This window comes from Ursus americanus, chromosome 19 (assembly GCF_024610735.1).
Source record: "Ursus americanus isolate L20-20 chromosome 19, mUrsAme1.1.p, whole genome shotgun sequence".
NCBI lineage: Eukaryota > Metazoa > Chordata > Mammalia > Carnivora > Ursidae > Ursus > Ursus americanus.
This window is the reverse complement of record NC_142145.1, coordinates 2519784-2543501: the sequence shown is the minus strand read 5'-3', so window position 1 is coordinate 2543501 and position 23718 is coordinate 2519784. Positions and strand designations below refer to the sequence as shown.

The 23718-nt window shown below is 49.1% G+C and overlaps 1 protein-coding gene across 7 annotated transcripts in view; it reads left to right on the top strand.

Annotated features, from left to right (window-relative positions):
• Positions 1-23456, top strand: part of ZNF236 (zinc finger protein 236) — a 109598-nt gene extending 86142 nt beyond the window's left edge. For 4 of the 7 annotated variants that reach the window (XM_087869722.1, XM_087869721.1, XM_045790288.2 and 1 more), the window contains 7 exons: positions 215-370; positions 5754-5941; positions 12429-12560; positions 14548-14739; positions 15777-15906; positions 18153-18329; positions 18974-23456. In XM_087869722.1, coding sequence (XP_087725848.1) covers positions 215-370; positions 5754-5941; positions 12429-12560; positions 14548-14739; positions 15777-15906; positions 18153-18329; positions 18974-19098 — 1100 coding nt within the window. In that variant the 3' untranslated portion in view covers positions 19099-23456. Of the gene's footprint in view, positions 1-214; positions 371-4637; positions 4720-5753; positions 5942-12428; positions 12561-14547; positions 14740-15776; positions 15907-18152; positions 18330-18973 lie in introns of those variants that run through there. The other 3 variants (XM_045790289.2, XM_045790292.2, XM_045790293.2) reach the window with 3 other exon arrangements.
• Positions 23457-23718: the final 262 nt, after the last annotated feature.

Below are 23718 nucleotides of genomic sequence, written 5' to 3'. Positions count from 1 at the left end.
CCTCAGCACCTCACCATGCGTTACAGCTTAGAGAGTGTGAACAAAGACTGTCATTTAGGGGCAATGTATTCATAGTCTTTTCATTCTTTTCTATAAATATTATTATAAATAAACAGCTTTCATTTTAATAGGATGTTATCATATGTCTAACCCGCTTGCCGGGATGTGAATTAACGTGTGACTTGCAGATATCACAATATTAATTTCCGTTTAGGTCAAGACCTTATTCAGCACAATGCTCACGGAAGTAGTGAAGTAAACGGAAGCATAAGACTGTCAGCTCCTGCTGCCAGTGCTCAGTCCGCAGGGGCCACCCTAACCATAAGCAGTGACCAGCTGCTCGCACAGAGCGCGACCCTGAACTCCTCAGGTACGCAGCCAGCGCGTCAGCACCAGGGACGTGGTCCCAGAGCCTAGTTGCAGGGCTGTGCCCGGTCGCTGGAGAGAAGGCGCCCGTCTTCTCTCACGACTGGTGTGTCCGCTGCGTGTTCCGCCACCTGTGACGAGTGCTCATCTCTCCGTCCAGGACGCAGATCCGCTCTAGGGTTCCCACCAGGTAGTCGTTCTGCTGACGAAGGCGTGAAAGTGAATCGTCGCATTCAGATGCGCGAGGCGCTGTGTGCTGATGTGCGTGGGCACTTCGAGGACTCCGTTTCGAAGCTGCCCCTGCCCCCTGCGTGGGGACCTGCCTAGCTCATTGCTCTGTGCCCCACAGCGAGAATCTCCTGGCGCCTGCGCATATGACGAGAACACGGTTTTAAAAAAGACATCTTTCTAAGGTTTTGAAGTGTAGACTTGGACAAATGAAAGCAAATGAGCTCCAATACAATTAAGTTACAGATTCACAAGAACTTGTTAGCGGTTTACAATGACACGCCTGTCTCTTTTTCTTTATCTTGTAGAGATTTTATTCATTTCTTAGCCCTTTTAATTTTCCAACTTTTTCATTTTTTGAGAAAAAATTTAATTTTTAGATGTATTTGTAGCTAAAAGAAGGGTTTTTTTCTCCCATGCTTATTTGAAATGCTTTCTTATGCAGTAATTCATTTCTTCAACAAAAGGCTAAGTGTATTGTGTGGTAAGAATTGTACCCAATCTGGGGAGATGACACTGAGCAGGACAGACATAGTCCCTTTGCATTTAGGATCCTAGAAACCGATGAAGCACAGACATTATTGAAGAATCCGTAAAGCATTGTAAAATTACGGCAGTAATGGCAGATAAAGGACAGCAGGTCATAGGTCACAGGGCATGGACCTGGTGGGGACGGCTTCTGTGAGAGTGGGGGCGTCTATCCTGAGTGGTGGCACGGTGCCGAGCAGAGGCCCGTGAGCTGAGGCAGGCTGGCATATGGGGGGAGGGACGTGGGCCACGGTGGAAGAGAGCTTTTTGTCCTGCCACCCGCCCCCGCCCCCCCCCGGCCGGTCTGCTAACGTGTGTGAGGGCACCTGCGTGGTTAAGGACTTTGTCAGAATCCTGTGTTGGCAGATCCCAGCCTGGATTTCTGGCCTGTGATGTTTCCATAGCATCTGTGCTCTCTGTTTCATGGACCAGTGTGGGTGACTGTCGTGGGCTCTGCTCTGGAATGGTGGCAGTTCCTGCTCTCCCTGGCCCACTTCCCTGGGGAACGTACCGGCCGGCAGGGGTGGAATCGTGTGTCCGTCTAGAAGCTCCGCTTGACCTGTTTAATGAGCCCTTGGCAAATGCACGGAAAGACAAGTAGAGTTTTAGGTGTTTTAATTTAAATGGAGTAGTTTTTTGTGCTACTTTGGTGATCCTGGATGTTTGCTGATGCAAACACGACGTTGTTGAAAGCGGGAGATATTCTGATCAGGGCAGAGAACACTTGGGCTCCGAGGGCTCTGCGGTCATCTGGTTAGTTAGACGTGAGGATTTTACCCCTTGTGTCGCCCCCACACGCAGCGACGGAGTGTCGTACTGTGGGGAGGGGTCTCTCTGTGCAGCAGGAGCTCGGAGCAGCAGTAGTGCGTAAGGCCACTGTGTGTCCTGCACTGATGTTTCTTCAAAAAGCACAGCGTTCCCCTCTTCCGTGACTTAATGCTTGTCTCTCCTTTAGACTAACTGTCTTAGAGCCAGCTGAGAACACTTCTTTCCTTTGGTGTAATTTGGTGCCCTTATTTAAAATTTTTTTCCAAGAAATTTAATGAACTAAAAATTGAGCTCATAATTTAAAATGTTTAATGACGTAACATCAGCTCTTATAAATACAGGGTTAGTTTTATACGAGCAGGTCAGTGGTATTATGTCCTCAGATACCTTTCGCATCTTTGAATAAACCTGGATGTGGGGAGAGATTCTTCATATGTTGAGCTACTCAATCCTTGATAGCAGGCAGACATTTTTAGAGGTTTGCACATCCCACTGGGACTAGTTATAACGGAGCTGACCCGTAGGTATAACACTGGTCAAGAGATTGCATCTTACAAAAGTGACGTTTTCCTGAGCATCAGTCACTCCCAGGCCTGGCTTCAAGCCACACCACGCAGGAATTGAAACGAAGATGATTTTGTGATTAGACATGCCTCTTCTAAGAAAAACAGTAAAACAAAAACTCTCAGTGTTTGGAAGTGCCACTTTGTATGGCCCTTAGAGCCCAGCAAAGGTATCTGTGACTGTGGTCATCTGGAGTTCTCTCTGGGCATGAGATGTGCTTGAGGCTTTCAGCATCTGGGACAGCTCTGGCCCTTTGCATCTTAACTGAAGCAGTGAAAAGAACAAGGGCCTTACCTTTTAGGGGCATAGAAATACACTGAAGTACCACAGAGTTCCACTTACAAGACAGAAGCATGGGCTTCCGTCAGATGTCTGACACGGGGTCGGAGGCCACTTCACAGTCTGACCCTGACGCATCCACAACAAGATCGGACACACGTGGCTTTCTTAGGACGTGGTCACACGTGATGTGAGTGCCCTTCCAGAGGCAGACGGTGTTACTAACAGAGGCTGGAAGTTTAGCACAGCTTTTTAAGGAATTTATCTCAAATGGGCATTATCTTTTTGTTCTTAACCTTTGTCCACTATTAATATAATTTTGATGAATAAATTGAGTCATACTTTCAGTGGAAAAAGCCACAATTCTTTTTTTCCTTCCTTTGTAAGGTTATTTTAGCCTTTATTTCTTCTAGATTTAAGTACAATCAATTACTTACTTCCCAGCAGTTCAGAAGTCTAACATTTCCCATTTGTGGGTACGTTTTATAATTAAGGAGGACATTCTCCCCACTTTCTCCTTGGGGATGAATGGCCCAGTGATGTGTCTCCCTGTTCCTGCAGCCTCTCCCAGCATACACACACACCTTTCTTGCCACATTTTTATCTCAAGAAAAAACTGATCTCATATCCTTTAAACTACTTATGAAACTTTCCAAAATTATCATTAAGCTTTCTCAGAAACTATGAAAACTTACCCAACAATGATTTAAGACAGTGTCAGGTTTGATGACCATAAGGGATTTACTAATCCTTTAGAGATGACTTTTTTTGATCTAGAACCATAAATGAGAATAGGACTTAGATTTTTGTGATGTGGCCCAGAGGACTTGTGGTTTCAGAGCCGGTAAATGGCGGACTGAAGGTGAGAGTTTGCAGTCCGTGCTCAAGTATTCATCCTTAGTTTCCAGGTTGAGAGTATTTAGTTTGAATTAAAACTGTGGTTTCTAGAGCTTTAAATAAATCTTTTTCTATATAATTAAGAACTATGTATTGAACAAATGTAATTATAGTTTTTAATTAGTGACTCTATTGCATGCTTAAGAAAACTTTATTTTTTTCCTACTCGCATCACCTGTTTTTGGACCATTTTGAGGACAGAAGTTCTGCTTGAACTGATATCATCTTCTTGGTGGAAAAATGTCTTGAATGAGGAACATAGCTGAACAGTCATTCACATACTGTTGGTGTAGAGATGTGAACTCCAGTGCTGGCTGAGGTCAGTGTCCCCACTGACCTCTGTGTTGGGATTCGCTTCAGCTCAGCGACACGCAGGCTTCTGTTTTCTCTTCGGATCTCCTGTGCCGCACAGTGCTGGACCCCCTCACTGCATTAGTGATCACCAGGGAGTCCGATTCTGCTGGTGGGGAGCAGAGAACAGACATTCCTTTATTTCAGGAGTTCGGGTGAGGTTTGAAGTCTTGGCCGTGTGAGTCGCAGTGAACCCCCTTAGCATTTGGTTTCGCTCTTTGTAAATGTAAGTCCGGTGAGCCTTTCACCATGTGCTTCTCTCGACCGAGTGCTTTGACCTCCCAACCCCGGTCTTCACCCTAGTGATTCTGATTGACGTCAGTGTGTGGAGCTGGTCGTTGCCAGGTTCTCGGGATTCTTCTTTTTAATCTCCGTCTGCTCACGTTAAAATCATACGTGCATGCTAGTCTGCAAGAGTAAGGGTGCGTGGAGGTGACGTTAGGAGAACACGAGGTTGACCCAGGTACTGGTAACTGGAGTGCTTAGAGCATACACCCTCCACAAATCCACACTCCTCCGGTCCTAGCGTGTCCCAGCAGCCCACTCTGTGCAGAAGCTCAGTAGGGCGGGAGGGGTCTGACGAGGTGGTCTTTGGAGCCCCGGTGGCTGCCGCAGAGCAGACTCCTAGCCTCCTAATGGTTATACTGCTTTTGAAGGTTCCAGGTCTGTGCAGCACAGTGTGGGACTCCAAGAGTGTGGATCTATGGAGGCATTGTATTTGGAGGACTCCAGTTACAAGTAAGTAACCTAGTTTCCCTGTTGGCCCTGACGTAGAGCAGAGGCTCTGGACTGGTGTGACCCAAGTCACAGCAAAGTAGCCACAGGAGTCTCTTTTTGTTTTGTTTTCAAACCTAATTAGGAAATAGTGTTGTCACTTTTTGCTTTAGTTACCATCTCGGTGTCCGTAGCACCTAGCCCAGCGGCCGACACAGTGGATAAGTCGTGTTTGTTACATGAGTGGAAGGATAGATGGTGAGAATTGTGTGCGTGCGTGTATGTGTGTGTGTGTGTACACGCATGTGCATGTGTGTTATGCTTACAAGTAAAAACAAAAAATTGTTTTCTGTTGGTGCCCACCACAGGACTTTGATAATCCCGTGTTCAGCCCATCTCATTTGCCAGCCGAGTGCATGACTTTCTGTTTTGTAGAAGAAAAGGCCTTTCTTTGCCTGATTCTGTCCCAGATATCTTTCTTTCTCTTATCATTGGCTATAAGGGGAAAATATTAAAAAGTCTTGTTGTCTTTTCCAAAGAAAAGCAAGATATCATGCAGGATAAATTAATATTTAAAGGGTTGCATGAGGTTTATTTCGGCCTAAGCAGACATAAGGGGGGTGAAGGGGGGCTAAGCAGGAATGGTCACACTGTAAGCCATGTTGCTGATCGATGCTTGGTGGGTCCCACTTGGTTCCTCTTTTTAGGCTCCTCTCTGGTCCTAGACGGGGACAGTGTCCTGGAAATTCTTGGCAGTTTCTTTCTGCCTTAGCAGTAGTGACTAGGACTGTAAGGTCATATTTTTACTCTTTCACTGTGTTTTTCTTGATATTATACGTAAGCAGAGTGTATTTATGCATAAAGATATTTAGAAACTGTAGAAGCCTGGCCGTAAAATTGGAATGAGAGATTCTATAATGATCTCGATGTCATTTCAGAAACTTAGCGATGTCAGTGCTGATTCTGACAGATTAGGTCCTTCATAAAACCACCCTCCCGTCCCGTTACGCGCGGATTTTCCCAGCTGTGCCGTTGACGTGCTCGCTCCTCTTTCGCAGAGCTGAATGCCACCACTGGAAGCCTTCCTTCGACAACGCCGATGTCTCCATCTGCCATGTCTGCTCAGAACCTGGTCATGTCTTCGTCGGGAGTGGGAGGAGATGCCAGTGTCACGCTGACTCTGGCCGACACTCAGGGCCTGCTCTCTGGAGGACTGGACACGGTCACGCTCAACATTGCTTCTCAGGTAGGGCGCCGCCCTTGCTTTCGCGGGGGGGTCGTGGCACCCTTTAATTTCTTCTTTCCTAAATGTATACGCTGAACATTGTTTTCAAAAGTGAAGTGGTTTTTTTCTGATTAAAATACAAGTAACGTGTTAAATGCAATAAGAAGAGAACAGGAAACTTCAGGTAAAGCAGACGACTGTTTTAAAAAATCCACTAGCCAGATGGAACCACGATTGACCTTTTAGTGTATCTGTCCCTCCGAACCTTTATGTGCAGATAGACAGAGACACGTGTTAACATCTCTGCAGAAGTGAGCTCATGTATATGTCATGTAGTCTGAACGTCCCTCTTACTACACCGTGAATACCTTCCCCATCAGTGACTTCACTTTAATTTTTTTATTTTTTGATATTTGTATTTATTAATTTTTTTAGAGAGAGAGAGAGAGAGCAAGCGCAGGGGTTGAGGGGTGGGAAGCAGAGGGAGAGGGATAGGCAGGGCCCGACCCCATGACCCTGAGATCATGACCGAGCTGGATGCTTCACCAGCTGAGCCACCTGGGTTCCCCCTCCCCCTGCATCAGTGATTTTAGCAAAACAAAAGTTTCTCCGTTGCCATGCAGCATTTAGTTTTACGAATTTGTTGAGGGGCACCGTGTTGCATTCGGGGTTTTGGGAAGTAGTGTGGAAGTTCTCACGCTCTCGGTGACATATGGTCCTAGGTGAATGCCTGCAATGTGCTGGGTCGAAGGGTGTGCATTTTGAATAATGCATTGAGCTGAGACGCTGGAACACTTTTCAGAGTTTAGTTAGAAAAACCATGGTAAATGATAAGGAAGAGTCATTGTACTGACCCTATCTGGTCGTTCCCCTTTCCATACACCTGCCCTGCTGGACACATGGCAGGATGTGGCCAGAAGCAGGATGCGTTCTCGTGGCTTGTTGGTCTCCACTCGGGCTGCCCACACAGGACGAGGAGTTACAATCCTGGCGTCCAGGGCAGGAGTGGTCTGGCCCCGTCACAGCTGGCCACAGGGTGGCTGTTTGGACTGGATTCTAGTCCTTGCTGTTTGTAAGGAAGGGGCATTTCCCTGCCCGCCCTGGGCCGCGGAGCCAGTCTTGGGTGGTTCGTACCCAAGATGGTTGTGCTTCCGACGCCGTCTGGAGAACCTTCTCGGGGCAGCAGTGCCCTGCTCGGCCCCAATCCCTGCGCCCTGCCTGCGGGTCTTCCCTGAGCCAGCCTGGGGCAGGACTGGGGGCCCAGCAGCCACCCAAGGCACTGAGGAAACACACGCCCAGCAAATATTTACAGACTTTAAAAACGGAACCCAGCAAATACTTTCACTGCAATTATAACGATCGCTAATTTTCGAAGTGATATAATTTAACAAACAGAAAACAAACATAATCATAGAAATAAATGCCTCTGGCTTTTCTGATCAAATCTGGCCCCACGCTGCAAAAGTTATTCAAAGGCATTAAATTTCATTAAAATTTGTATCTTAAAGAATTTTTACGTCACGACTACTTCTCTAACTACTGTCGTGCCAAGTGTACAGCGCCCTATACACTTGAGCAGGCACTGCTGCCCCGAGAAGCTTCTGCAGATGGCGTCGGAGTGCAGGGCTGCGTATGATGGTGTCAGCGCTGTGATGAAGTCAGGCTGCCACGCACAGGGTGGTGCAGAGGTGGCCAGGGGTTCTGGCCCCACCGTGGTCCATCAGCAGGCCCTCCTGGTGATACTGCTTAAAAGAATTTCCAGAAGGTTCATGTGCTGCTCCTGTGGCTAAAACCCTTCTGTGGTCGCTGCTGCCTTCAGCACCAAGTCCACGTTTCTTTCCGTGGCCTGGAGGAGTCGGCTGTCTGCTCACCGGCCCCCGCCCCTTCCTGCTGGGTCACACCCAGCACAGATTACAGACTGCACTGGCTCTGTGCTCGTGGGCCACGGCACGCCACGACAGGGAGTTCTCCATGTCAGCCGTCCTCTCTGTCCTGCCGCAGCGTGGACGTCCAGGCTGGTGGGGTTTGAGAGCAGCAGGAGGGGCGGCGCTGAAGTCGGTCTGGAGAGATGGCGGCTCCCGCCTGCGCGTCTGCGGGTTGTCTCACCTACCTATAGTATCTGGCTTACTTTCCAAAAATTATCAAATCAAAAATTTAAACCCAAATTGATTAATTAGCATACATCATATAAAACAGTAGTATTAAAGATCTCCAGTAGAAATCCTGTGTTTTATTGGAATCTTTTCTCTTAGCTGCCAGACTTATCTAATACTCTGAAAATGTGAAAAAACCAGATCAAACCTGTCTTAGCATTATGAGTGCTATTTTTCTAAATACAATGAATTATCACACAAATAAAACCATCATTTTATTGGCAAAAGGTTAATGAACATATATGGAAATGCTTATAAATATGTAAATTATTAGGATTGTTTATGGCCATAAAAATTTGAGCTGGAAATCAAAGGTGCTTGTGAGAAATTAACCATTCCAGAAATAATTGTTCAGTACAGTGGGAGGTAGTCACTAAGAGGCTCAAATATCGAAGGGTTTAATAAGTAATCCCTTAACGCTGTTCACAACACGTGCTTCTTGAACTCAGGACGTGAAGCGAGAGCAGCGAGAGGGGCCACGGGCAAAGGCTGCAGCTGGTCCCACGTGTCTGCTCTGAAACTCACTCAGCACGTGGAAAATTGGGGCCTCCCGAAAGCCGCCAAAGGGACCCAAGAGTGTGAACCCGTGAATTACAAATGTTAAAAAGACATGAAAATAGTATACATTTATTGTGTACCATTTTTCTATGTTTTTGTTTCTTTATAACGTCCATAAGAGAAAATGGAGGTAAAAACACGAAGGGGTGCAGGCTTCAGTACTTACTCACGTGGTGGTGGTAGGTGGCTCGTACCCAAGGGTCACAGTTGAGTCTGTAATAGCAGAATGTTTGGAAAGTATGTCTGCAAGTAGTCGTAATTTCAGACTTGCAGACAGCCCAGCTAGAGAGTGTTAGGTGGGGTAAACGACCCTTCTGACGCACAGGAGAGTGGGCTTATTTAAACATATAACTTGCTGAAGTCGAAGTTAAAATACAGCGATGGGACATATACCTGCATTAAAAAGTAGCTTTGTAGTTACTAGGGAAATTATTGAAAGAAAAATTGGTGAGTCATAAAGATTTCTTTTTCAACTACAAACTTGTGATGAGTTTTTCTTTCCAAATTTTGGACTGTTGGTAGCAGGCTGAGGATCGGGCCCCTACATCTGACAGTTTGGGGAGGAGATGCAAGCGTTCACTTAAAAGTCTGTTCAAGGGGGTGCCTGGGGGCTCAGTCGGTGAAGCGCGTGCCTTCAGCACAGGTCATGATCCCAGGGTCCTGGGACCGAGCCCTGCATGGGGCCCCGGCTCAGCGGGGAGCCTGCCTCTCCCTCTGCCTCTGCCCCTCCCCCTGCTTTGCGTGTGTGTTCACTCTCTCTCCCCCTCTCTCTGTCAAATAAAGAAATAAAATCTTTAAAAAAAATCTGTTCGAGAAAGCAAAGTGATTTTTTAGTTCCTGTTCTGAAAACAAAAATAAGTAACTGATTCTTGAAGTGAATTCTATTTTATATGAATTCTTATAGGTTTGGTGGGGTTTTGTTTGTTTTTTACTTCGTTAGAATACAGATAATTGGCCTGGTACAAAGATTTAAGCCTTGGTTGTTAGATACGGAAATGTGGTTTTTTTGGGTCTTGATAAGAGTCACAGTGTGACCGTGGGCTGCACCGGAAGTTGGCAGGTGCCGTGACGCCGGAGTGGCTGGAGGTGACGTAGCCCGGCTGCTAACGCTTTCCCGCTTCCTTCCTGGGAGTGCCGCGGCGTGCCTGGCTGGTTCGGGATACCTGGACGTGCTTGCTGAGGCCGCATGCTGTGTACTTGAGTTCAGGCGGAGTTGTGTAGGGCATGGAAATGAGGAGCTCTGAGAGCAGATCGCTGGCGAGGTGGCAGAACAGGAAAACGTGGAATGAGGCTGACTTAGGGGACATGGTGGGGACTCAGGTCGGCTGTCACACCGACTCTCGTCCCTCAGCGTGGCAAGGCTTAGGGATGTGCAAGCAGCATTTCCCAAACTTGGTTGCACTTCAGCATCTCCAGGCTCACCTTGGAAGGGTGATTCAGCAGCTGTGGGCGGCCTGGGAGCTGCTCGCCATCGCCCCGGGCCCTGCTCCCCTCCGCCCTGTGCATGTGGGAGTGAGAATTCCTGTAGCTTCTTCCCCAGGGTAAACCAAAACATAGCCAAGAAATAAATACACTACACATAAACCTACAAACCAGAGATAAAGGACTTTCAGATGGCATCATTTTAGCAGACTCACGTCACCACTTCCTGGGGTGTGGCTCATTGTTGAGCATTTATTTTACTAGACGCTTGATTTTTAAATCAGGTGTATGCGTTAAGAATACTTAATATTAGCAGTTGAAACACCAGTAATAAGCTAGTAAGTTACATTGTATTGGGAGTTTTTTTAATGAAACTTTTTATTTAAGTTAATTGTTGATAGTCCGTTTTAAGAAACGATACAGACAGATCTCATGTACCGTCTACCCAGCCTCCCCAGGTGGTAGCATCTTACAAAACTGTAGGTACAATATCACGACCAGGTATAGTCATTGTTATAGTCAGTCAAGACCCAGGACCTTCCATCCCACAAGGGTCGCTCATGTTGCCATGTGCTCCCCCTCCCCTCGGCACTTGCTAATCTAAGTCCTCACTTCTCTACTGTCCTTTCCCCATGATAAACCTGCGTAAGCACAGTCTCAAAGGCCTTAGCTTTCCTTTGAGGATATACGAATTTATTGAGCCAGGAGTGGTTCTTACATGTACCAGAATTTCTGGCTAGCAGTCGTATTTATCTTTGATTCATAAAATTAGGGAGTGTGAATTTATTAATTTTGACTGACACCATTTTCCAAGATTGGGTCGTCTGGTAAGAGCGGGGGCAGAGGCAATGAGTAACAGGTGTGAGATGTGACTGGTACTTGAAAACAGCGGTACTCTACTAACTTCCCGCGTAAGGGGGGTTGCAAACATGAAGCTTTATTGGAATGGCTAGGAGCTTGCCAAACTATGCCATGTTTGTGTAAAAAACTTTGAGAAATGGAGATACCTAAAGCATCATTCCACTTTTCTTAAAGGTGCGTATGAAAAGCAGAGAATGCAAATCAATTTAAGAAGCTCTTTTTCTCTAGAATCCCTCATGCTCTCCTTGTAAATTTACATTCTGCCCCATGTTCTACCCCATTGCCTCGGGGTCCCTGTGTGCCTGAGGACGTATCTTTCCCCTGAAAAGTGGACTACAATCCCTCTGATGCCTTCTCAGTCCATTTCTTACTGTCCCATGCCTGCTCCAGTCTTTATCTGCCCCATGGGAGCTGGGCTTGCCCCGGAGATGTGAGGAGCACCCCTCATCTTTGGCCGGGGGCACCGGGGCCGTGGGCCGTGTGCTCTATGACCAAAGTGCTCTTGCTGACTCTGTGCCCCTCCCCCTGTGCATTGATGTCAGCTCTTCAAATCCTTGTGTTCCACGTGTGTGTTGTGACCACACGTGACGTGTGTGAGAATCAGCGTTGATTTGGCAGGTGTACGAGTTTGTGTGGCTTCCAATTTGGAGCCTGTTGTCTGGCCGGCCTGGCCAGACTCCCCTGTGTGCATGTCTCGTCTCACCCCACCCCCTCCATTCTCTCTTTCTGTCCCAGATCCACCGTGGGTAGTGAGGTGTGCTGGAATGGTAGTAGGACTCAAAGTAGTTTGTGTGGCTTCCCAAGATGGCGCATTTGTAAACAAATAAGCATTCTTTATGTTTACGACCTGAGATATACCGTAGAGACTGCAGCGCCCGCTCATTTATTTAAAGTACAGGATCTAATGGTCTTTCGTGTATTTACAGAGTTGAGCACCCATGACCACATCTAGTTTGGGAACATTTCATCACCCCAGAAAGAAATGTGGCACCAGGAGCAGTTAGCGTTCACTCCCCGTGCCCCCCTCCAGCCCCAGGCCCCTGACAACCACCAGGCTACTGTCTCTGTAGGTGCACCTGTTCTGGGCGTTTCACATCCCTGGGTCCCCCAGCACGTGGTCCTGTGTGGCCGGCCTCCCTCCCTCAGCATCCTGCGTTCAAGGGTCATCGTGGCGCGGCCTGTGCCACACACCCCAGGCCTCCTTTGGGCTGAACCGTATTCCGTGCGCACGCACACCTCGTTTTGTGCACCCACCCCCCAGCTACTGGATGTTGGGGTGGTCTCCCCGTTTGTGGCAGCGGTGAACATTTGTGCGCGAGAGCTAAGGGGGAGCGGGTTTCATTTCTCTGGAGCACACGTGTGGGAGTGGAGAGCTGGGTCCCGTGCTGCTTCTGTGGCGAACTGTTCTGAGGACCCGCCCACGTGTGGTCCACGGTGGCTGCACCGTGAGAGACCTTGTACGTCGCTGCTGGATGGGATAACGTCACAACTTCTGAACTGTCCGTCTTTGGCAGGGTCAGCAGTTCCCAGCCTTACTCACGGATCCCTCGCTGTCGGGCCCAGGGGGCGCGGGTTCGCCGCAGGTCATCCTGGTGAGCCACACCCCGCAGCCCTCCGCCGCTGCGTGTGAGGAAATCGCCTACCAGGTACGCCACGCACCTGCGTCCACGCTCGGCCGCGGGCTGTAAGGGACGTGGATTGAGAGGGGCTGGGGGCCACTCCTGGGGGGCCGTCTCCAACCGAATGGGGGTGAGGAGCGGGGGTGGAGCCGCGCCGGCCTGGGGGTCAGCCTGTGCTGAACGGTGGGTACTGCCTCCTCATTCCACGGTTTGTGGTTTGCTGGGGCGCGGTTTTTGTGCCACAGAATAAGATGTAGAGACCAGTCATGTGTGAGGCGAGTTTTAAATTTATTCAATCTCCTTCTGCTTGCCTACTGATCAGACTTCACATGGCCATTTAGTTCCCTTCAAGGGTTTTCTTGTAACACCCTAGCGGATTATTTTAGGTCTGGTTGTACTTTTTTGTATGCACACACGCGTGTGTGTGCATGGCCTATTTGTGATTTGATTAGTTTTTTCCTTAAAATGTGTGTTTTGAGGGTTTAAGACATTTGGTAAATGGTGGTTCTAAATATAGAAGAGTTTAATAAAAACTCTTCCCTTAAAACTTTTCCGAGTTAAAGTACAGATAATACACGATCACTGGCTCTGAGCAGCATTAGTTTATGCAGTTTGAGCAAATGAGTTTCAGGACAATAATCACTGGTTTTTCAATGGGACGAGGACTCCTTCTTTATAAAGAAATCAGACAGGGTCAGCACGGGGACTTTCCCCAACCCCCGCTCCTCCAGCTGGAGGCGAGTTTGTGTCTCGGGGTCTCCATGGCCCCGCGGCAGCTCCGGGACGCACAGGAAGGGCCCCCAGGACTCGGAGCGCGCTGGTGGACATGGGCGCGGCGCTCTGGCTCGTCGTGGCCTTCCGTCAGTGTAGCTCCTGGGGACACCCGCGGGCGCCCGCGTAGAACGTTCGCGGCACCGCTGGCTCCCGGCTTCTCTGAGCCCGTGCGCCTGGCCGGCTTTCGTCCTGTGTGCGCGTCTGAAGCTCTGGAGCTGCCCAAGTCTCCTCGATTCCCACGGCTTCAGACTTTTCTTTGACTCGCAAGAAATAGATTTTATGCACTGACCTGAACACGTCACCATGTTTCTGTGGTTTCTTTGCTTCACACACATACAGGCCTCACATGCAGACACACGTACACCTGACAGGAACGTCACCCGACAAAGCTCCGTGGTGGCGGGTGACAAGACTGCGTCATCTGTGCGCTCCTGATCTCTTTTGTTTGTTTTATCCCTTTTCTCATTCTGTTCTTTTTTTATCATAGTATAGATGAATGATCTTAGAGCACCTTGTAGAAATCTTCTGTTAACTATTTTTCTTTAAATTTTATCCATTTCTGTATATTAGAAAGGTATGAAAAGTACTTGATAAACTAGAATAAAAATGTTGACAAATCCCATCAATTTTTGTTAAAATTACTTATAGTTTTCTTTCACTAAGTTGTCATATACAAGTTTTTATCTGCAACACTAAGCTTATTTATAAAAGCTAAGTAATAAACCCCTGCTCTGTTTGTTTTCGGGGTGTTGATGGCATCCCATTACAATGATTTGAAAACCTAATTGGTTGTGATTCAAAGTTTCGGGAAATGCTGTAATCCAGTCAAGAGCTAACACACCTTCTGCTCAGGATTACTGGCCCTCAGTTTGCCGAGAAAGCAGTAGCATTTGGGGGCAGTACCCTTTATACCTGCGTAACCTAACACTGCCCCACTAACAGCTCCGTGCTATTAGTGTGTGCCCCTGTACTCAGCACCCCGATATCGGTTACCAGAGGAGGACACAGGGAGGGAGCAGCCAGGACAGTTTGCCCTGGAAGGCGACATGCACGGAGCACCGTTCTGGTCGCTGAGCTCTGCTGGGACTGCAAGAGCAGGCCGGTCTGACCCGCTGCCTTTCCCGGGGTGACAGCGCGCAGGGGGGGCTGGGTACACCGCGTCAGCGTGCATCTGTCATCTTGTCGTCCATCCCTTTGCAAACCTCAGCCCCTGAGGAAAGTCAGGTTTCGCCCGTTGCAGGTGGCGGACGTCTCCGTGGCGCAGGGCGGGCAGCCCGAGAAGGAGGGCCGGGCACACCAGTGCCTGGAGTGCGGCCGCACCTGCGCATCGGCCGCCATGCTCCTGCAGCACAGCAAGGAGGTGCACGGCCGGGAGCGCATCCACGTGTGTCCCGTGTGCAGGAAGGCCTTCAAGCGCGCCACGCACCTCAAGGTACGCTCCGCTGCTCCGGCCCCGGTCCCCGCGAGGGAGGGCTACCCGGTGGTGTCTGTGAGTCAGTAGAAGTCATGAATCTCGCTCGCAGAAAGGAAAGAGTAACACACTTTCCCATTTTTTGGAGCAAAAAGTCAGTGGGATTTTAGTTGGAACAGATCTGCTGGGTTACATGTTTGCGTGCAGTTCCGATTCCGTGTCTATTGGGACTTAAAATGACATTAAGATACCATTTCTCACCAACCAGAGTGGCCAATAGTAAAACACCCGCCAGCACCTACTGGCCGGGCTGTGGGGAAGCAGGAACTCCCCTCTCCCTGGGGGCCCGCACTTGGCACGGCTTTCTTCAGGGGACCAGGGACCCCTCGGCAGCCTGCTCTGTACCCACCTTGAGAATGGGGTCCGCGTGCTGGGAGAGGCGCTGGGTAAACTCTGAGACATGCACACAGTACGTGGGAGGGGGAGGGAGGGCTCTGGGAAGGGCGTTCCAGGGCCGGGGTCAGGGCACAGGCCGCGGTGGGGGGCGTGTACCCAGCCAGCGCTCCTCGTTACCAGAAGTGGCCTCATCTGATGGCTTGTTAGCCCGTCATGGATCCCAGCCTTCCTGCCGCACAGTAACCTGGATGTCCGCCCTCCAGACCCGCAGGCATTCGTGTGCCTAGGTGCTTTCTCTGCTGTGTTTTCTGGCAACCCCACTTGATCTCCCTCACCCACCCCGTAGCGCCCGTCTAGTCTTGAGAAATGCTTCAGACAGTTCTCAGTCGAGGCCCATCCCCCCAAACAGCTGACCAGTGTTCCTAAAAACCATCGAGGTCCGTGGTGCCAAGGGAGGGCAGGGGCCCCACGCACCTGCACAGCTGGTACCCGGGGGTGTCCGGGGGCCACCCTCCAACCCCGCTGAATCCCCGGGGACGCTCATCCCTGATGGGGCTCGGGTCGTCCTTGCTGCTCATGTGGTCCCGCGGTCGTGTTTCCTGTTGCAGGTCTGTGAGTCCCGCCACGATCTCAGTCTTTCTTCCTTTCTGTGTGTGTAACAGGAGCACATGCAGACTCATCAAGCCGGCCCTTCGTTGAGCTCTCAGAAGCCCAGAGTGTTTAAATGTGACACCTGTGAAAAGGCGTTCGCCAAGCCCAGCCAGCTGGAGCGGCACAGCCGTATCCACACAGGTAACGTGAGCTGCGTGCTTCCGGGTCAGGGTTCTGGAAGCTGGCGAGAAAATGAGACTCAATGTGTAAATACTCATCTACAGCATAATGTGTTATTTATAAAGCTAGGTCCACATATTCGTTTTTTTCCCTCATTTTTCATCAATGTATCATGCTAACTTTTCAAGTAAAAGATTTTGCGGTTTCCTTGGTGACCATGGGAAGTAGAACCATAAGGGGGTGCCATGGCCTCCGGGGACCTTGCCTTCATCGGGATCCCCCCACCCCCACCTCCGGGCTCCAGCTCCTCCTACTCTGGGGGGACGCCACCCTCTCTCCTCCTCGGACATCTTCAGACTGTTCTTTGCTGCCTTCCTGTCACCACCTAAACTCAGGTCAGGTTGCTCAGGTCTGTTGTCTCAGAGGAAAAACCAAGAACACCAAGACACAAATTCCCATCTCTCTGCCTCTTGGCCCATCTCCTGACAACTCACTTGAGCCCCTGCCTCTGCTGCCCCGCGAGGCTCACTGCGGCTCATGCGGAAACACCACCATCCCAGGGCCCTGTCTGCTGCGGCCTGTCCTCTGGGGTCCGACTGCTGGACCTGCCTCCTGGTCTGGTGGGCAGCCCCGCGTTCGCACAGAGCCACACGGAAACCCTGGGAGTCTGGCAGACGGGACCCTCTAGTTCTCCGAGCACCTCTGGGTGGGACCCTGCTGTCCTCTGAGCCGTCCCACCCACGGCTGCACACCCTCGTCCTGCGGCACCCGGTCGTGGGAAGCCTCGGGGTCCCACACTCACCTCGCCATCTGGAGTCCCGCCTCTGCTCCCTGAGCGTCCTCTCTGCTAGTCCTGCCTGCCCAGCCCCTGTCTCCCTTGGCCTGGCCGTCTCTGATTTGCCTGCAGGTGTCAGCTTGGACACCCCTCCCCAGGAGGTCTCTCTGCCCCCCAGTCCCCCTGGCTGGCCCACGGGCCTCCTTGTATTGCCAGCAGGTGCTCCCCATCAGCGTCCTTCCCCAGCTCTCGGGCCCTGGCGTGGTCAGTGACGTCCCTGCTTGTCAGCACAGACCCGGCACCGCCCAGGTGTTCGGCAAACAGCTTTTGCATGAAAGACGATGATGCTGTACTTCTAATGTACTTACTCGAAAACATGGTTTTAAGAAATAGAGACCACCGTTTGCCTGTTAGCATGCGCGAGGTGCTTCCCAGGGTTGGGAGAACCTGCTGAGGGCATATTGCTGTGGGCCCTGCTTCTGCTGGTTGGGTACACCACCACCACCCCCCCCCCAGTGTGCATGCTGCCCTCAGACAGCAACGGCCCCTGTGCAGCCTCTGGTCCCTGCAGCTCCCCTTCTGCCTCTGGCCATAGAAGCCTCTGCTTTGAAGGGGTGCACGTGGGCCCACCAGGGTAATCTCCCTGTGACTCAGCCCGTCACCCGACTCGTGGCGGAACCACCTCAGTGACTTCCTCATCCTTCGGCCGCTTTAGGGCTCTGGCTGGCGTGGGGGGCAGTGGTAAGCCCTCCTGTGTCTTGGCACTGGGTGGGAGGGACAGACTGGGAGTGACAGAGGGTGACACCGGGGAAGATGCAGAGCAGGTGCTCCTGGAGCAACCATGTGAGGCTTCATGCTGACACATGGTCCAGGGAGGCCACGCAGGGAATGGGGGTGACGCCTGACCACGAGGCAGCCGTGCCCAGTCGATGGGAAAGAACCTCGTAGGCCCAGGGGGAGGGCTTGTGCCCCAGGGGGCCTGGCAGTGGACGAGTGTGTGGGGAAGAGTGAGGGACAGCGAGCGGTAGGGACAGCAGGCCCCAGAGGGCGCAGCGGGGCCAGGAGTTGGGTGATGCTGGCCTAGCCTGGCTTCCGGCAGGAGTCAACGTGCCCACTTCCTTCCATGTTTCATCCCTCTGTATTAACCTCAAAGCAATTACAATGACATTTAAAAAAATATTGGATAAATTATCCTTTTAATTAAGTGCATTTGACATTCTTATATACTTAGTGTCATTTTGCTTTACTGCCCAAATTGTCTTCAGAACACTGTTTAAACCATATGTGCTCTGTTTTTATTTCTGGATGCTTCTAGGAGTTTGAGTAGCTTTTGATTCAAGTTTTAATCCGTGCCTCACGCGGGGCAGTGTTGCTAGGAACCTGTGAGTTAGCAGTCTGGGGTGGGAGGGCTGGGAAACTCCCGTCCCTTCTTCAGCGCTTTTCGTCCAGTGCGGTCCCGCCAGAGACGCTGACACGACACTGTGTCCCCCAGGAGAGCGGCCGTTCCACTGCACTCTGTGTGAGAAAGCCTTCAACCAGAAGAGCGCCCTGCAGGTGCACATGAAGAAGCACACGGGCGAGCGGCCCTACAAGTGCGACTACTGCATCATGGGCTTCACCCAGAAGAGCAACATGAAGCTGCACATGAAACGCGCGCACAGCTACACGGGTGAGACGCACCGGGCGGCCCCTCCGCGGGCTTCGCTGAGGGGCAGAGGGCAGAGGCCGGATCCGGGTGCATCCGGGCCCTCGGAGCGCGGCTGTCCGCTCGGGCCCGACTCCACCGCGGAGGCTGGTGGAGGGGGCGGGCCGGGGCGCTGGGCCACGTCTCCCTCCGGCTCCTCCGGGCCCTGCCGCGTCTGCACGAGGAGGGCAGGGCCGCTGGCTGTGCTGTGGGGGAGCCCGCGTGTGTCGGCGTCTGAGGCCGGGGTCGTCCAGGGCAGTGCGGTCTGTGAGACGGGACGGGCCGCCGTGCGCCCGCCCCTGCGCTCACCTCCGCTCTAGCGCTCTGTTCTTTCTGTTAGGAAGGCACACTCTCGTGTTGCTGTCATTCCCAGTCAGCGGCTACTGCCGACCTCACGCTGATGTGACCCTTGCGGTGGGAGCGTGCGGAACAAGGGCTGTGTTTATTCACGTTCGGAAAGTGGGGGTTGCCACCGACCTAGTTAGTACACCTGCAGCTCAAGTGATTCCTTTTCTTTGGGGTGGAATGCAAATCAATTTAGAAATTTCTTGTCTCGATTTAAATTGTCTTTATTTCAACGTGAGTCCCCGTGCTGCTGAGTGTCTGAGACTCTGTCCGTCTGTGCGCAGGCAATCTGCAGGAGCCCGTCATCCAGCAGGAGCGCGGCGCCGAGGAGCTGAGCCGGACGCTCCACCTGGAGGAGGTGGTGCAGGAGTCCGCGAGCGAGTGGCAGGCCCTGGCCAATGTGTTCTGACGCGGCCCGTCCCCACCTCGAAGGCCGTTTCTGAAGTTAAATGTGGTGAGGAACGGAGCCCTTGGAATTCCTGTTCTGAAACTTCCAGTGTTAAAGATGTTACTATGCTAGTTTGTTGGCTATAAAATTATCTCCAGAATCATTGTCTTCAGAGACTGATAGGAAACACCTGGGAGCAGTGCACACGCGTCGTTGTCGTTTGTCTACAAATCATTGAACTCAGGTATACACTAGGCAGTTCTGCCTTCTCCTCGGCGGCCAGTGCGTCTGGTTACAAAGACGTTAACTGGATCTTACTATCATTGTAGTGTGACCTCTTTGTATTAGCAAAGACGAAAGTTAACATGGAAAAAGTAAGATAGATTTTTCTTCATGCTTTCTGTTATAAGAAGCATAGCTTATAAAACAAACATAAAATTGGTGCATGATGTTCAGAAAAATATTAGAACACACAGGGAAGTGTTTTCCATTTTCTTTCTCTGTGCATTTTGAAATTAGAAATCGACTCTTGTTAGTCTACCGTAAGTTACTAGAATACCTGGAGAGATGGCTGGACCGTTCTCTCTGCATTATGATTCTCGAACCATTAGCTACAAGAATGCAGCATCGGGGCATAAACGGGGCGGGGGGGCACAAATGAGGATGAAAGTGTCCTCGCAGGATGGGGGCGGGGCCGCACTTGCTTTTTTGTAAGTCCACCTTCAGGTCCCCGGGTTAGATGATCGCAGAAAGCACAAGCCATACATCGCAAGCAGGCGAGAGCAGAACTGTGTCCTCGGAGCACAGGAGCCGCGGCCCCGCCCTCCGTCACGAAGCAGCGTGTTCGTAGGTTAGAGATGACGCCCCGTCCGAGCCCGCGCTCCTCTCTTCACGCATAGGCAGGTGTGTCGTTTATTTCAGGGAGCTCTTTACTGTCATCAATGGTGCCACATTGAACACGTCCCAAACCAAATCCCACCCCGAGCCGGGGCAGAGTGTGCGTTGGTCCTACAGCATTCCAAAGACGGAAAGTTCTTTACTTCATGTGAATCTCTCCTTCAGAATTATTTATATGTTCTATATATAAATACACGTGTACATAGACAGGTATATGGGCCTCTGTGTGGCTGAACAGTATATTTTGTAAATAGAAGCACTCGTCCCGATTACAGAGAGAGCGCATCCGAGTTCTGACCTCCCCACGAGCACTTCAGATCAGTATTGTAGTCCTTGTAGTAATAAATGGGTATCTTTTCCATTGTAACATACAGGTGGGGTTGTTTTGCTTTTGTTTTTTTCCTGAAAAATAATTGCCTTTATTTTGTTTCACGGCCTCCCTGGTTTCAGAAGAGAGCAGTTTTATTATAAATATTGTATGGACTTTGTATATTAAGAGAGAAGCTCATTTCAGATTCCTGAAGAAAGAGACATTTTCACTGTTATTTTTTCAAAGGGCATCTTTTGATTTATTGTTGTTGTTGACTTTTTGGCGTATGTACATAAATAATATTGATGATGATATAAAAACTTTGGTTATGTGAAAATATTTAAGTCAGAAAACTGTTAAATAATATTACTTTTTTTTTCAAACTGCTTTGTGTATTGTATATTTTTTTAAGGAAAAAAAAAAGCCTTATTTGACTTATTCTTGTGATACTGGACTTATTATATATCCTGAGGTTTTCCTTGAATGTCAGTGTAGCTGGCTGTAGTCCATATATTCCGAAGAATTGTAATTGTGCCAGAGTTTTAAAGATTCTGCTTTTAATGCACTTTTCTTTTATAATTTTGTATTAAAATATTTTAGAAATGTTGATTAATTTTGGTGAACAGATATCTCCAAAGTTGAAATTATTGGAATTTAAAAAATTGTGTTCTTGCTAGGTTATTTATTTTGGTTGTAGCATTAAATGTCATCTCTCAGGACAAGTCTCTGAAAGGGGTTTATTTAATTCCTAATTGTACAGAAAGCATAGCTCAGTGGACTGTATTGGTGACCGTTGCCTGCTTAGGCCTTACCAGGTGAATCTAAAGCCTACTTCTATTTTCATCAAAGAAAAAGGAAAAAAGATCTGTCAATGATTCATTTTGTGAGTTTTCTCAATTTATTAACTATTGGCAGGCAAACACAAGACGTTAATATATTATTTTTATTTCCTTCCTAATTATAAAAGCTGCTTCTTTGCAAAACATTCCTTGAAAATATAAGGTTTTGTAAAGGCATAATTTCACTTGAACCTTTGGTGGAGTACAGGTTGATCTTTATATTTTACTGGCTGATAAATGTCTTCTGACGAGATTTCTAGCCTCCTGCATAACCAGGGTTTTGAGAATAGATAACTGTATTTTTAGAAATATCTCATCATAGCGTATCTGCTTTGGAATAACAATAAATAAAAAATGAAGTTAGGAAGTGTGATTAATTTTTTTTTCTTTTGAAATATTTACTATATGATAGTTCGGCACATGAATTAATTTCAAGTTCAGATCATTTTATAACAGAGCAGAACTTTAATGGTGTTTTCCTTGCCTCCGTGAAGTCCAGACATAGAAACTAACCCTGCAAGGTCTGTCTCAGGAGCTTCGAACTTACAAAGTCAGGATACGGGTCACGGACAGGCACGCCGTCTGTATGAGCTACAAGCGTCAGTCCTGTGTTCAGTCGCCCGTGATGGGCCCTAGTGAGCGATACCCTGGGCGTCTGAGTACCGCGGAAGTTCACGACTGTCTTTGACCCAGTTTTGTGGTGAGCTGCCCGTGAAGCCGTCCCGTGCGCTGAGGGAATGAGCCGCCTTTGCACACACACTAGAGTCCCGGGAGAGCTCCGGTGCTGTTGAGGTAGCCGGGGGCTGGGACGCGTAGGAGCCGGCCCACTGGGGAACGCAGAAGCGCTCCTGTTTTCCCAGAACGGCGACAGATGAACAAAAACGTAACCTGAAATGCCCCTGCCCTGAGCGCTCCTGGGCCTCCACCGATCCTTCACGGGGTGCACGGGGGAGACCCTTCGAGGAGCAGAGGCGTCCCTCACAGCGTGAGGCCCTCTGACCACGTGGTGCTGACGGACCAGGCACCTCTGCCCAGTGAGGGATTCCCGCTGTTCTGTCGAGTTTCTCTTCCGTCCAAGCGCAGCAGTTCACGGGGCATCCGCGCTCCCCTGCCCGCTGCTGCTCGTGGGGGAATGTGAATTTGAGCCTCACGACTATGCCTAGTGTTCTCCGCTCTCGTCTAAACTCTCCTGCAGCATTTATGTGCAAGAAATGCATGTGTCAGGACAGGTACAGGATTTGTTTAAAGTGTAAGTAGATCTCTGTTCTTCCTGCGGATTTTCCTCTTTGCTGGGAAATAGGTGTAACTCATGAAGATACACATTTTAACATTAAGTGATCACTCAGATTTATGGAAGTAACATTGTTTTAAGAAAATATGTAAGATATATAGGACTGCTTCCTGGGTATTATTTTTAGAGACCTCTCCTGCCTGCTTTTTGCTTGTTTTTTTCCCCAGAGGTTTATTTCAAAGTCAATATTGTGCCCCCCCACCAAACAAATTAATCCAAGCGTCGACCATTGCTAATCTGTCTTTTTCTCAAGTCTACCATGTAAAGTGAGGCCAAGGTGAAAGCATGTAACCGGCACTTTGTAGTCGTCTAGATTTCTTCTCTTTTTGCCACTTAGTCTCTATTCACGCAAAGTCGGTGTTTTGGCTTTTTAGAATAGAATTTCAAAAGTGCTTACATTCCCATCTGGGGCCTCTCTATCTTTACCTTATTCTAATGAAAATTAGCATTTTAAAACCTAGTTGCACCTTCACTGATTAAAAAGTGTGGGCATGCAGAGTTTTTGTAACGTTTGAAGCCCTGTGTCTCTCCAGTAAGACGTTCTCTTTGCCTCCGTAAGGTTCACAAGCCGAGTGTCCTCTTTGTCCCGCTGACCCAGTGTGAACCGGCCCCCCTCATAGACAGGCGCTCCGGTAGTTTCTCAGATGGATGATGAGTAAAGTATTTAAAGCACTAAAATAAAGATTAAGTGGAAGGAACAATAGGCAGTGATCATAAAAGATTTTGCTGTTTAATCTTTTTTACGTGTAATGCTTTACGGCATGAAGACTTTTGTATTAAATCAAGATTTGTAAACCATTTGACAAATTCTGCAGTGACATAGGGATTCGTTCTCGATTCACCACTAAAGAGAACTTTTAAAATCAGTTCTTTTTTTTTTTTCAGAAGAATTCTTTTTTTATCTTAAAAATTGTTTCATGGTCTATTTATACATTGGATGATATTTCTTTAATCCAATTTTGTATTAGAAACGGATAGTTATGCCAAGAGCCACTGTGCTGGCTTGAAGAATAATAAAAATAGTTTTTGCATTATTTTAAAACTCCTGTATATTTACTTATTTGGGTTTGGGGTGAGTTACAACTGTTTAAAGATGGATGTTTTCTGTAGGCGACATTTACAGTGAGGTTAACCCAACACAGCGATGGTGAATTTGTAATGAACTGAGATCCGTGGGGTTTGAAGGGTGTGAGAACGTCTTGTTTTCTATTCTTGAGGGTAGTTGTCCATTTCCTCTTCCTTGTGAGGTAGTTGAGAGTGACTGGTAATGAAATGGAACTGGATCCCAGGATCAGTGTGTCCGT